Genomic DNA, 15,346 nt, shown 5'->3' with positions numbered 1-15,346 from the left:
GATTCCTATAAAAAAAATTTTTAAGCATTAAGATCCGCTTCTCTTATCAAATTGCATTGTTCATATATCGATTGATTTTTATTTAACATTGTTTATTATTATATTATAGCTTTACTTTTATTAACATACCATTTTTTTTATAATAACTACTTATATATATAACAGTCATTACTTGTTTTTGCACGTTTCAAAATTAGTTACATTCACATAGAAACGTAATTTTTTTCTATTCAAATAAATGTTCTATTTAAATAGATGTTGAAAGAACGATAAAGAACATGGGTAGAATTTTGCTCCTAGAGTGGCAAGTAGATGCTCATATGCTGATTTTACTTTTCTGACAAATTAAAAATTTTAAAGGTCAGAATCAGATTTTGCAGCTCAAAAACTGCAAATCAGAAAAACGTACCATTTTTACTTGCCACTTTAGGAGCAAAATTCTACACATTTTCTTCATTGTTCTTTCAACATCTATTTGAATAAAAAAATTATTTAAATAGAAAAAAAATTACGTTTCTCTATTTGAATGCAACTAATTTTGAAACGTGCAAAAACAAATAATGACTATTAATCGATTCATGCAATTAAGTAAAGAGTTTAAGACAGACTCGAGTGCCCTTTCGGGTGTAATTATCAATCAAAATGCACTGCTAAAACCTTCCTGACAGTTGCGACAAGACTTCGATATAACGCGCAGCGGCCCGACAATTTTCGCGAAACTTTTCCAATTAAATTTTCGCTGTTCCGGGGAAAAGTAAATGCTGCTCGGAACTGCGAACTCGTTCGGATGCGGATGAGACTTACGACGACGCGCGGTGATTGATGGCTATACCTGTTTACCCCGGTAAGCCGCTTTTTCCCTCGAAATTCCTACATAAGTACGCTCTCTGCTCGTAATACCTTTTACTTCCGGTCGCGCCTCTTGTCAACGACGTATTAGGCGAAGAAGTTTTTAGGAATGGGATTTCCGGCGAACCCGGGATTGGAACAAACAGAAGAGATTAGACAGACGACAAGGGAACATTGCTGATAGCGAATTTATTATATTTTTTACGAATAATAACGTATAATTATTACATACATTTGCTTTGAAATAATGAAAATATAATGTTATTAACTAAAAAATAATTTTAAAAAATTGTACTCGTGTGTACACGAGACTCCTAATTTTGAACCAACTAATTTCACTAGAAAGCATTATAATTAAATCCGCAATGAAGTTTTTAATGAGAAAAGATCAATTGTAAATTTATATTTATATTCACCTGATGAAATACTAGCGATCCTATATTATCGATACAAAGGACATTATACATAATTTGAATATAAATTTAGAATGGTGGATACAGCGCGAGTTTATCGGACAGCGGCGCGGCGCGGCGCGGCGCGGCGACGAGTCGGCCTGAGTTGGGCAAGAAAAATTGCGGCTGTCCTGTAGGTAGCATGTAATTAACTCGAACAAGTCCTTTCATGTTTTTTCTCTTCAGGCTCTCCTTTTTTCTTTACGCGTAGCAAGAATTGTCAGAGCAGCAGCAGCACTGGCAGCCGGCTGACACGGACAAAGACCGCAACGCCGCGGCGCCGCTTTGTTTCGCACAAAAGCCCGCGACGCGTCCGGGAGCGAGGAAAAATAATGGGAAAATGTAATAAATCGCGTGATTAATTAACCCACATTTGCCTCTGCGAAACAAACCCGCCAAAGGATACCTGTTCCCATCCGGATGCTTGGTCGTTACTCGAAAATGCTATTATTTTATTTATAATCGAGTCAAAAATGTTAACATAGTTTTATTTATAATTGCCAATTTGCACTTTAATAAAATAATTAATTGACTAATATACTGTAGTATATTTCATGCAATGGACATATTTTTACATATTTATGGGTTGATTATGTATCAGTAATTTGTAAATCGATTATTGAGTTTCAGATTTTATCTGAAAGACGCTCTTTTCGGTTGTATTCGGTTGCATTTACGAGTACATACAAACAGAGAGATTTCTTTTTCACCATATTTTGCACGGGTTGAAAGGAAAATAATACCCAACGCGCGAAAAAATAACAAATGTCTGTCGTTACAATAGACAAATAAAGATATAAATCGGGATTTTTCTCTTTTTTAGAACACGCATGAAAGAATTGAGCGGATAGATGTCTCTTTTTATGATACATCCGGTGCATCTTAAATCTCATCTAACTATTTTCGCTGCACGAAGCTATAAATAATGGTTGTCGATGAAATGCGATTTCGATCACCTCTGCGTTGCTATTTTGCCGTGACGAAGTATTACGACAATCTCGTAATTACATCGGCCGTTCGAACAGATGATATAATATAGCGGAGCGTTATTACGGAAAACGCGCTCGCCTCGTTCCGTGTGGATTGATTAATAATACACGGGGATGCCGGCGCTGTAATTAAATTTGTCAGGCGTGAAATCTATATCGCGCGTTATTCCGATTTTACGCGCGTCGCATAGATCACGCAGAACAACGTCCTTATACAAGCTGGTCAACAACAACACGTCCACCTCGTTTGCATCAATGACACGCATCATTCTCAGGTGCGTGTTGATATTCTCGATTCTTTTACATTTGTGGTAGTGTGTCACAGGATCTTTTACAAAATAATTCTGGAATTAAATAAATTCTAGAATTATTTTATATTTTAAAATGACAAATAATATCAATTATTATATTATAGATAAATAATATTTTGCATACTACACACAGAAAAATACATGTATTTTCGTCGAGTAAAGCGGTTACTCAATTTTTAGTTTTCTTCCTTCAAGTGTCGATTATCTCTGCAAAGAATATTTTATCGATAACGTTCTAAACTCATCATTTACTTGAAACAAGTAACATTTACCTAAAATGAATTTCGTGTATATAGAGAAATATATATTTGAATTAAATATTACTTATTGCAAACACTTTATAAGTCATCATCGTAATTATCAAATTTATTTAAAATATTTTCTGAATCCTAGTAATTTAATAATAACTTCAATAAAGAATATTAAGTAAAAAATTTAATTTGCTTATTATTCTAACTTTTCTTCGACATAATTTTATAATATTTTTCGAAAAAGTATAAATTCTCTTTTTTCAAGTACACGATAACAGGATGACATATGTATAAAAAAAATTGAAAAATATGATACATATTCTGTTTTTCTACATTACTTCGATTAATGCTGCAAATGCATGTTATCGTAGTTCCATGTGGAAACGATCAATTTATAATCAAAGAGTTGCGGGTTCGATCTTGATCATTACATATATGAATTAAGAGCTGCGTCAGAAGGACCTTAGGTCTTGATAGAAAGCTGATTGTGACTTAGGGAACTAAGTTAAAGGGAGATTAGAGAATATAAAACTGAGATAGATTAAGAATCTAGAACTGTGTTAAGTTTAAAAGAAACCTGGGAACGTAAGGAAAAAGAGATTGAACATAGACCCGTGTATAAAGCTTGGCATACAATACTGAGAACTGACAACTAGCGGGATTTAGTCCCTCACAGAGGGATTTTATATATTTAGAGATATAGTCCCATTGCACACTCTTCTATAATTACTTGATATTTTATTGAATTTCTTTTTTTAACAGTATTTTTCTGTATTTGATAAAGAATTACATTATTTAACTACAGGATAAATTTGTTTCTAGTTTAGTTACACAGTAAAAAATAAAATATAATTTTAACATTTTTGCATGTCTCAGAAAATCCATTAATAACTTAAAATAAGAGTTATTTTAACTTAAAATTTAGAGTGGCTTATCTGGGACATATTATTTTTTATTGTATAGTTGGTTCTTTTCTAACGATCAGTATCAAAACAAAAATTGAAAAATATGATATATATTTTGTTTTTCTACATTGTGCTCCGATTAATGCTGCAATTGCATGTTACCGTAAATAATAAAAAAAAAAAAAAAAAAAAAAATTTTGGACATGTACTTTTTCACTTTTCACATACAAAATATTTTGCGAAACGTTTGGCAACGCGCAAGGTAACTCTTTGTCCTTTATCCAAATGCGGATCAATAGCCATCACGAATTGCAACTTCGATTGAAGGGTCCTGCGGTTCTTTGATAAGTCCGCTGTCTTATTTCCATTCGACTTCAAAAGTTCAACTTAAATTTCCGCCGCTCACACGCTCTATCAAGTTTCTTCTCTCTTTTCTTACAACGGAAAAGTCTTGACTCTATCTCGCCGACAAAATAATAAAAGAAATTCGCTTAAAATTCACGAGTCACGCTTTTCGATCAAAGGTTCCATTTGATCCGAGCGTTTAAGCGTTGGAGAAACTGGAGAGCCTTGGAGCTCAAAGTTAGGCTCTAAGAATTTGGGATTTTTGAAATCCTAAAATCAGAAGGAAGCTTAAATTAAATAGAATACGAAGATCTAATTTAATAGTGAAATCGAAACCGCTGAAAAGGGAGAAATTCTTTTTATTGAGAAATATGTACATGAACCTTTTTTTCTTTCTTTGCTGAATTAAGGATAATTAGGCCACAATATTCCAACAACGACGCTTTTGATAACGTTGAGGCGAAGCATTGAGACGCGATAAGCGCAGAGTTAATTCGGCCAGGTGCTATCACAGCCAAAATCCGAACTCAAACTGCTCCGGATGCAACGGTCCGTGAATGTTTGACCGCACAATATTTGATACTACATCCGTAGATATTCCACTTCCAGGATCTAATCGTGACTCGACCCAGATAATGGCTGACAGGAGCAGAACTGTGGAACTGTTCGCGATGTGAACGTCCGCGGATTTTGAACGAAACCCGATGTACAAAGTGCATATAGCTATCCAAATATGAGTGCTATCAAATATACACGCGGATACTATGATATTTAACTGTTTCTCGCGATTACGTGATATTAAATTATAAATACAAACTATCGCTTTCGCGCTCAAGAACAATATATGTATTTTGGATTAATTATATATGCCCTTTGGGCCGTGGTTAATTTCACATTACGATTAATATTAATAAATGCTTGAGAATGAAATACTTGACAAACAAATTAAAATTCATGAAGAAGCTGTTTAAATACATCAAAATTAAAATGTGCAAAATTGTATCTCATTAATTAGGACATAATATATAAAAATAATTTGTTCAAAATATTATATTATAAATAATTATTTTGCTCCATAAAAAATTATAAAGGTTACTAAAAGATAACCAATTTTACAGTACAATGCATTGAATTGCACCTAGAAAGTGTGATGTTTTCAAATTAAAAATTACGTATTAAAGTATAAATTAAATGTATAAAGATAATGAGCCGACACTGCTTGTTCGTGTATAATTATTATATTATTCAATAAAATTATCAATGTAGACGTTTCGGTCCTATGGTGTGGATTATCTTCGGTACAAGTTATTAACAATTACAGTAATAATTACAATTCTTCAGACGGGCGCATGATTGATTTGCGATAGCTATTACAAAGTATTGTACGTGAAAGTATGATGTACATTTCAAATAAGTTTAGTCAGCTGTGCTCATAGTCAAAGGATAAAAATAAAAAATAATAAAGCGCAAGCAACGCTGTTGATGTCGAGGCTGTGCGGTATACTACGAGATGGCTTTTATTGGCATTACCTTTATACATTTAATTTAATTCTCTGAGCCAATACTTGAGTTAAATTATTTATTAAAATATAAAATTTGACAAGTTCAGTAGATCAGGGAAATTGGAATTGTAAATTATGAGCATAAATTACATAAAAAGTGATAACATATAGCTTACGTTGAAATCCATTGCGTACCCAAGTATCGATTATAATTTATCATTATTTTTAAGTAATGAAATAATTTGCCTTTAAAACATGATACGTTTTCTGTCATCGACGTGACAAATTGGAAAAAATAGCTAGGGATTGCTCGTCAATCCAATTTGAAATTGTATTCACTGACATAGGTGCAAACAAGTGGTAGATTAATATCACGTGACAGTTTAATTGGGGGAACGTGGATTAAACTGGAAGCGTGGAAGGGTCAGCTGGACATTTTTCATGGCCAAGCCAAATAAATAGGACCATCCGGCTCGGCGGTCCTGACGAGCAGATAAATTCCTGTCACGTCGGCGTTCTGTTCCCATCTCCGTGAGAGCCTTCTGTCCCGTCGATTTATTCCAAAAATTGCAATAAAGTTAGCTCTGATAGCGAAGTGATTTTGCTCTATCAAAAAAAAAGAGGCGTGAGAATTGGCAACTCGCTTTCAATCGAGTCGCATTTGAGCCTCGATTTGTACCATCGATTCGATCAGCTGGTGCAAGAAGGCGAACAATTGACCAGAAAGTCGAGGATCAAGCGGCATCACATCGGGAGCAACCCCGCGGCGAGGATCCTCGTCCTTCACCGCGAAGTAATCTCGTCCCTGACGAAGGAATGAGGGCGCGAAAAGAAGCGAAGGGGACTGGAGGGAAAATTGAGGAAGGATAATATCCTCCGCATCCATTCTAGGTCGCAGTTTCGCGAGAAAGTACGAGGCATTCGTGGAAGCCGGTTAAGTTCGTCCTTATTGTTCCGCGAATTGGATTCGGCGGGCTTAGACAGGGAGCTTCCTGCAAAATGTTGCGGCCGTATCGTCATTGGCTGGTTAAAGATATCCTCGATCGTCGCTTAGGGACTTTCTCGCGCGTAGGAAGGTACTTACCTACTCTCTTCCATGAACTTTCGCAGGCGGCTCGGCTGCTGTGCGCTAACAAACTTACGTGAATCCTTTGGTATTTACGTTAAATCGCCCACCTAGCGCGCATTCGAAGGAAATTTGTGTCTTTAAGTCCTTAAATGGGATTTTCAAGCTCTTCGACTTTACTAAATCTTAGAGAGTGTTTGGACCATGCGTTTCTACCACCTATCTCTTGTTACTTCAATTTCATGAGGAACGTAATCCTCGAATTAAATCCTTATTACGTACTATATACCAGCGGATTATTTAGTTGTTGAATGTCAATTAAAATGGAATTCTCTGAGAGAGAGAGAGAGAGAGAGAGAGAGAGAGAGAGAGAGAAAGAGAGTTTTTCAAGGTCTAAATTTACATACCTAAAACAACTTTCGTCTTATTTTGACTTTGAATTTTTAATTTCAAATTTCAAACTAAATTGAATTTCAAATAACTCTTACTCTTACGACTTTCAGTCTTTTACTCAAAAGTTTCATCGCATTTACTCGCTCTTCTCAATTTTTGCAAATACTTGAACTTCTCGTGATTTTTTTTCCTTTTACTTATTAATATCTTATCTGTTTGTTCTAATCTCTCATACAATCCGTTATTATTTCTCGTAATATCGATTTATAACTCTATAACTCTATCTAGTTCTTATTTCAAAGGGTCACTCAGATCCCTTAGGTGGTCTTCCGACGTTCCTTCCGTTTCCGGAAGAAACGACCATGGCGCAACAAACAACCCACAGGTTATTTGTCTTCGTTCAGTATACCGAGGAAAACAGGCTAGAAGAAGTGTGGGTGGGTAAAGGGAGGATGAAACATGGAAGGGATGAGAGGGTTATGAAGAGAATTCGCGAACGCAGCCGCAGCTGCGTCGCACTTTCGAAAAAGCTCCTGCCGGGGATTTCGTTTAGTCTCGCGAAGAGACGTGGAATTTCACCCCCGTCCCAAGAGAATTTTTCATTTAGCCCGCATTATTTATACGCACGCTTTGGCTACCTCCCAGAATTCTCCGCGAATGTTTCATGCGGAAATTAACGTGCCGCGTCTGCATCTTTCTGAAAATGAAACTGCTTGTCCTGAGGATTTTGTTGAATGTTGCATGAAACCATTCCACGTCCAAAAATAGATGTTATTCATTTCCACGAAATTTATTTTTGACTTAGAAATATCCAAATGTAACATTTTTTCTCTGTAATTTCAAAATATATTTTAAGATTTTTTAATTTAACAATTACCATTTTAGAAGTGATTACTATAAAAAGTCACGTAATTTTAATCAAATTAATTTATTAATATTTTCAATTGCATTTCAAGCGATTCTTTATCATTTTACTATTTTTTGCTCAACTAAATTTGCACGGGTCTAATATATTTATTCGTTCGTTTAGCTTTTTAATTTTTAAATGTTTGTAACTTTCCCGGATAAATAAATATCTCCTTATCGTCTGTTAGTTTCTAATTATAACTTAAATTTTTTTTTACATTTTTCGGTGAACCAAATTTTTGAACAATTAAATTTGTAGATTAGTGCTTCGGAGAAGCACTCGAGACATTTGAATAAATCGCCGGAAGGCTGCTACAAGCGTACAATGAATTTGTATACACACTCGCCGGGAGCACAGTGGCGATCTTTCGAACGATCGATTGAAAGTGGAACCATGGCACTCGATGGCGGCCTCTTGGGTCCTTTTCGCCAGCATCAGTCACGAAACGCCGTTTTCTGGCTAGTCAATTTTGCGGCATTGTACGAGAAATATGGCGGAAATGGAGTTCTTCCGTTGCGTGGCTCTGCAAGATACACAGTCTCTTTTCTTCACGTCAATCCCGTAAGAAAGCGCTACGTTGTGAATAGCTTTCCGATGCTCGCGCACGCTGCCGTGCCTTCCTGTGCCTGTCATCCTGTCGCAGCGCATCCTCTTTCAGATGCATCGCGATGCACCTGCGCTGTTCTAATAATAACTAGCTACCGGACCATCCATAAGTAAACCGACTTTGTAATGAAATTACAAAGAGCAGTAATTATATGGAATGGTCAACGATTAAAAGACGAACGTTTATGAATATCGTCAATAAACTGAAAGTATATAGTTTATTCTCCAATATTTGAGAAAATTTTCATGTATTGACGTTTTGATCAAGTCTTTGAGTACAACGATTAAGTTAATTGCAAAAATTTTTAAATCATTACATAAATTATGGTAAATAAATAGAAATAAAGAGGATAAGCAATATTAGTGTAATGGGGGGGCGGAGGGGGGGGGGAGGGGACACTTTAACTAATAAAGAATTTAAAGAAAGAAAGAAATAATTACTTTAATAAACTATAAAATTTTTAATTTTCCTCTACTCTGAAAATGAAGATCCTCGCGATCTCATTAACTTAATCCGCAAAAATGTAACGAGACGAGAACCTCCTAAGAAATTAATCCAAACAAAAAAACCTTACATCCAATAATCCTCTTTAAGAATGAAGATCTTGCTTACAAATTCTTGAGCTGTTTTATTTTTAGTTGTCTCTATTCTTACATTTCATTTATATTAAAATGTAGAATCGTTGAGCCATTTCAAAGCAAAGTTACCAAGTTGTCAAATTAATACAGTTTGTGTCATACTTTTGCAAATGATAAGATTAAATCTCAAAGATCCAAGTGTCAAGCATCTTATCGTGTTTACGTTGAAATCATTTCGTCCTCGACCGAATTAACTAGCAAACGTGTCGTTAACTGCGATGCTATATCCCGTGTACCCGTTATTCGTTACTTTGAATATAGTTACTCGGGATGCTAAACGAGTCCGCAGGACAGTGCACGGTCCAAGACCTCGACTTATGTCGGTAGTCGCGTTTATGTTTGCCACTGGAAGTTGCCAACTGGTATCCGCCGACCAGAGACTATTTGAGTTTGCCAAGTTGCAATAATTGTTCACCAGGACTGTCTAGACGATAACGGCATTCCGCTATCGCTAAAATAGTCAGCTGCAATCCTAAGGGAAGGGTTGACCCTTTCAAGGATAATCCCTTGATAAAATCAAATCCGAGTTTCGTATTTTTTTTTCTCTCGACGTGACTTTCGCCCAAGAATCCACGCTATAATGAATCTGTGTTATACCGACATCGTAAGGAGCAATGGCATTATAAGATTAAAGCTTCAAGATTAAGAGTAGCTCTTGTAATTGGTCGTAGACATAGTATAACCTTTGAATTTTTAAATATAAAAGTTGTCGCAAAAAATTAAATGTATGCTCAAATTATTTTAACATTTATAAGTTTATTCATATTTACAAATTAAAGTGAAATATTATAATAAGAGAAATATTAAAATAAAATGAAATGTTATAGGTACTTTTGTAATAATGTATTAAATGTAATAATGTATAATGATAATATGTGCTTGAAGATAATTATTACAAATTTTGAAGCAATACTGTTTCTATAAAAGTTTAAATAAACATGAAATGAACATATTTATATAAAATTATTAAATTATAAAATTTTATTTTTATTCATTTCTTATTTATTTATATGTAGAATTTTATCATATTAATTTTAATTTCAATTAGCTTGAAAAATGTGAAAAAAATTCCTCGAATTTTTTCTTATTTTGTTTCTCCCCTTTTCTCGTCTAATTAAATGTTGGGTTTAGCCCATTTAATCCCAGTACGTTACAATATACATGGAGAAAAAAGTAAAGGAGACAAGAGAGAAAGCAAGAGCGTAAGAATGAATTATAAAAATAAGAGAAAAAAGAAAGAGTAAAAAAAGGATAGAAGTAAAGAGGAAGTTTAAGAAAGTAAATAATGTTAATTGATAACATAAAGTTACTTTAAGATACAAGGAATTAATTACAATAAATTAAAATACAACTTATACATAAGTCGAATAATTTGCTTTGTTGAATACAATAGAACACAAATTGGATTTAAAATTAAAAAGTACAAAATTGAAGAAAGCAAGAAAGTTATGTTGTTTATCAAGTAAAAATATCCAAATAAAATCTATAAACTTCTATTATTTATATTGGTATTATTTATAATTATTTCTCAATGTTCTCTTTTTTTAAATTCTATACTTCCTTGAGAACATATATCTATTTTTAAGAAAATATCAGTTTAAATAGTTGTTTTTACAATTAAGTTATCTTAATAATATTTTAGTTATGTGTATATTACAATATAATTATTTTTCTGTTTCAATTATTTTTGCTTTTTTTTTATTAGAATATCTGTCAATTTTCGTTTTGTACGGTTATTCCGTGCCGTCTGTTAATAGGTTCCAATCATTGCACCTTGTTGCGACTTCTGTATCAGTTCTCTCTGTTATAAAAGACGTATTTGCTACGTTTTTACACTTTATCGACACTTTGTCGACACTTTGTCGACTTATCTTACTCAGCAGATGCGAACACAAATAGTTATTGTGCGTACGCTCTGAAAGCTTGATGAGAACTCAAAAAATTTTTTTATTTTTTATATAATTATATATACCTTTTACATTAATTACTTTTTCTTTGTGCATACGAATATAAAAAGTAATTGACTAATGAATACTTTATACGATATTTTATACTTTATGTCAAAATAAAATATGAAATATAAAAATATACGTATAAAAATATGAAATTTCTTAGGACCTTACCGTAAAAATGAGTATGCAATTGTACTTTGATTTTGAATCGCAATATAATTTATCGATTCTATTTCAAAATTAATTAGGTAATTATTAACAAAGAGCGATAATGAGTCATTCAATTCTATACAATATCCTCAGCTGATTTGACAATTTATTAATGACCTGATTTAGTAATCCAGTTGATTGCCATATGATTATCATAATCTGATGTTAATAATATACAACCATGCGTTATGTAAATGTCTCTTGCTCTTTGTAAATAATAATAGAGTCAAGTATAGTAAAATATAATTACCACTCATTGAATCATATATGTGTGCACATTATTCTACAATAAATATTACTGCTATAAACTTTAACCTTATCATTATAAAAAGTAGCATTTTTATGCAAGTATAAACAAACAGATAAATTAATAATATTAATTTCAAAAGTTAAATAGGATTAAGAAATTTAAAAATTTAAATTTAAATTTTTAATTAATAATAAAAAATGCATTTGTAAAAATTAATTATGTACATTTTTTTGCGTTTCAGGACACTACAAGCAGCAGTTCGAAACTTAGTGAGATTTAATATTCAAAATTCAACTAATTCTTAGAAAAGAAAAATAATTACAATTAGTTGTACAAAATAGTAGATAAAAACAAGAAAAAGAATATAAAATGTTTCCAAATTTACGAAATAAGCTTTTGAGAAGTACAAGAGTTATAATAATAAAGACTCATTTTTTTGACAATTAATTTGAGAAAGTAAATTGTCATTATTTATTTTTATTATTATTGAGTGTATTAAACAAAATGCTAAAAAACATTCCGGGTTGAACTTAGCTGATATTGTTCAATAGTTCCCGGAAATCCCAGAGAGAGGAAGTCATGACTCACTTATATGGTAAGATTTATAAAATTATATCAAACATTGTAGACATAGAAGGGTTATTAACTTAATTATTAATCAGTGTTATTATTATTGTTTTTGAGACTAGATCTGACACAAAGTTGCAAGCTTAATCTTATTCTAAATAGCAATGTTTTTATATAAAATAAATTTTTAAATAATTCTCAGAGCAAAAATAATTTAAACTTTTTCAATATCATTCTATACCTATCTTTTGATGAAAATTTTCGCGTTATCTTTGATTCGTAAAGAGACGAGATGAATTCGCGGCAAGAAGGCCGCATCGTTGATAAGAAAGAGAAATTATCGGAGCGAGTGACGGGGCCGAAACAGCTTATCTCCTTTTTCCCCGCCACGTGGATCACGAGGAAAACGTGGCATCGTTACACAACGTTGAATTTCCTTCTCCTCTCCAGGCCGATAAGTACTGATTTCCATAATGGCTCCACGTACGAGTGCACTCACTTATCCCCTACCCTTTGCAGCACTTCTCTAGAACCTCCAACCCTACCCCTGTACCTTTCTCTGCAACCGTTTCTATGTATATACATACATATACATATACATATACATATACATATACATATACACACACACACACACACACACACACACACACACACACACACACACACACACACACACACATATGTATATAGATATATATACAATATATGTGATCCTTCTCTATCCGCTCATGGAAACTTCGGGTCTCTGTAATCTTATCGCGTAATGTGAATTCAAGACTCGATAATCGCATCGAGACGTGATTAATTTTTTTGATTTGCGTTTTTTATATATGCCAAAACGCCGTGACATTGCTATGATGGTGCCAATAATTTCATCGATAGTATGCGGAAATATTTTAAGTCTCCAACATATTCCAATCACATATTAGTTTCCTTCGTATTCTATTAATTGAAACTATTTACTCTGCACATGCTTCTTAAATTCGATGTTCTAAAATCATTTTTTTATGCTTTGTCTTTTCTGCTTTGCACATCCTTGAAATGGATGAATAAAATTGGGAACTTAACTAAAACTACTCGCTTTTTACTTATTTGACCTTAATAATAAAACATGAAATAGGTTGAATTAGTAAAACTACTTTCTAATTGTTTTCTCTTATTATACTTTTCTTAATTAGTCGTTAAATAGTAATATATAATAGTAAATATTAAATATATATTAAGAATATATTTTTAAAAATGTGTATATATTAAATAGAGATTAATTTGTTAGCTTCAAGATATATGATTTTGCTAAGATATAGCAAGCGTACGATATTTACGAAAAGTGTTTCCTCACGCTTATCGAGTCTGAAACTTTCCCCTTCTCACGCTTATCCATCGCCTTCAGCTTTTGTCGCTATTCCCTTCGGCCATTTTGCTTTATCTTTCATCAAAGAGACGTAGATGAAACTTTCTGTCACAAGATTAAAATTCGCTAATAATCGAAGAACGAAAAGGGTGTCGTTACTATTGTGCATGCTTGGAGAGAAACCACCCTCAGAATATCGATTACCTACCGCATTAAGATGTATACTCGGTTATTCGTTCTTTGTTTTTTTTTCTTGAATATCATTGTCATTTTCCAATAGAATCGATGTAACCGCGGTGCATATTAATTAAATATTGATATAGTTAATTGAACGGGCACGTTAAATAAATACGCCACCAAACCGGCAACGAGAACCGCCACGTCCTGGAAATTAAAACTAACAAAAACACAAAATTAATTGATGCGATCGAGCGAGCAATCGCATGCGAAATAATTCGCCGTCGTAATAAAGTGCAACTTTATTTGTTTTAACGTTGCTTACTGTAACAATTTCAAGTTGATATTAATTAATAATTATTATTATTGTTGTTATGAAATGGTATTACAAGAGCACCGTTTTGTCTTCTTACATAATCGTACCTATATAGTTTACTACGCTTTAATTAACTTCAACTTTGCGTCAGAATTTCATTTTTGACACTATCAATATTAAATTTAAAATGCTAAATAATTAATTTATAAAAGTTGAGATTTATTGCCAATAGTTTATCGGCAAAATTAAAATTTAAAAAAATTTAATAAATTGAAATAATGAAATAATTTTTAAAAACATTTTAGAAGTAAAGGCATTTTAGAAATAAAGAATCACAGCATTCGATACGTGTAATTAAAAATCAATAATTTGTAAAGTGGCGATATATGTAACACTTTCAGAGAAGCCCACCGGGATGGAGGAGACTCGACAAGCATCGTAATTAATCGTGCAAGCGTAAATGAGAGACGATCGTTGCGGAACGCGGAGGTGATCCATAGATCGTGTCGGGCGCGATCAGTCGCCGTAGCGCGGGCGAGGCGAGGGAAGGGTGGCAAGATGGAACTCTTCCTGATCCTCGTTTGCCTGATCGCGCCGCCCGCCCTCTCGCTTTCCATCAAAAGTAAGGTCAATCCCCGGATCGTCCAGACGCGCTACGGCGAGGTGCAGGGCGTAACGAGGTCCTTCGAGTATGCCAAGTACCTCAAGCCGATCGACGTGTACCTCGGATTACCCTACGCCACGCCGCCGGTCGGCAGCAACCGCTTTTCCCCAACGAGAGCGCCGAGTCCTTGGGAAGGAGTCAGGTAAAATGTACTTCTTTAAAGATAAAGGAATCCTTATCGTTTTAAGTGAATTTAATTTCTCGCGGTATCTGTATAAGAATTACATTATCGTGAATAACGTTAAGTCGAACAAATTTTTCGGCGGTATTAATCCTTAAACAGAGCATGGAAATTCTCCTGAAATTTTCATCATTAGGGCACCCCTGTTAAGCTAGCCCCCTCCCTTCTCCACTAGCGCAAAATTAGTTTTAAAATATTTTAAAATCAAGTGCTAATTTGGTACTAATTTGGTGCTAAAGTCCGAAACTAGGTGCTCGAACTGTTTAGCAGAAAAAAATGTAAAAAAAATAGGTGGCTTGACATTAAGCTAGACCCCCCCCAAAAAAAATAAATATTTAACATGTAAATGAACAAACAGGTACAGTGGAATTAAATGCTAATTAAGTGCTTTAAAAAATAATAAAAATAAATAGAAAGTAGGTAAATTACAGAACTTAGAAGACAGTTGCGCGGTTTATTC

General features: G+C 33.6%; 1 protein-coding gene across 4 annotated transcripts in view; it reads left to right on the top strand.

Annotated features, from left to right (window-relative positions):
* The window catches only part of LOC105199582 (neuroligin-4, Y-linked), a 203,649-nt gene that overhangs the window by 43,536 nt on the left and 144,767 nt on the right, over positions 1-15,346 (top strand). For 3 of the 4 annotated variants that reach the window (XM_039456699.1, XM_026137036.2, XM_026137035.2), the window contains 2 exons: positions 11,869-12,222; positions 14,443-14,847. In XM_039456699.1, coding sequence (XP_039312633.1) covers positions 14,600-14,847 — 248 coding nt within the window. In that variant the 5' untranslated portion in view covers positions 11,869-12,222; positions 14,443-14,599. The remainder of the gene's footprint in view (positions 1-11,868; positions 12,223-14,442; positions 14,848-15,346) is intronic. The other variant, XM_039456698.1, reaches the window with a different exon arrangement.

The sequence above is a fragment of the Solenopsis invicta genome, chromosome 13 (assembly GCF_016802725.1).
Source record: "Solenopsis invicta isolate M01_SB chromosome 13, UNIL_Sinv_3.0, whole genome shotgun sequence".
NCBI classification, from domain to species: Eukaryota; Metazoa; Arthropoda; class Insecta; order Hymenoptera; family Formicidae; genus Solenopsis; species Solenopsis invicta.
The sequence above is the reverse complement of the archived record's forward strand: the minus strand, read 5'-3'. Positions and strand labels throughout refer to the sequence as shown.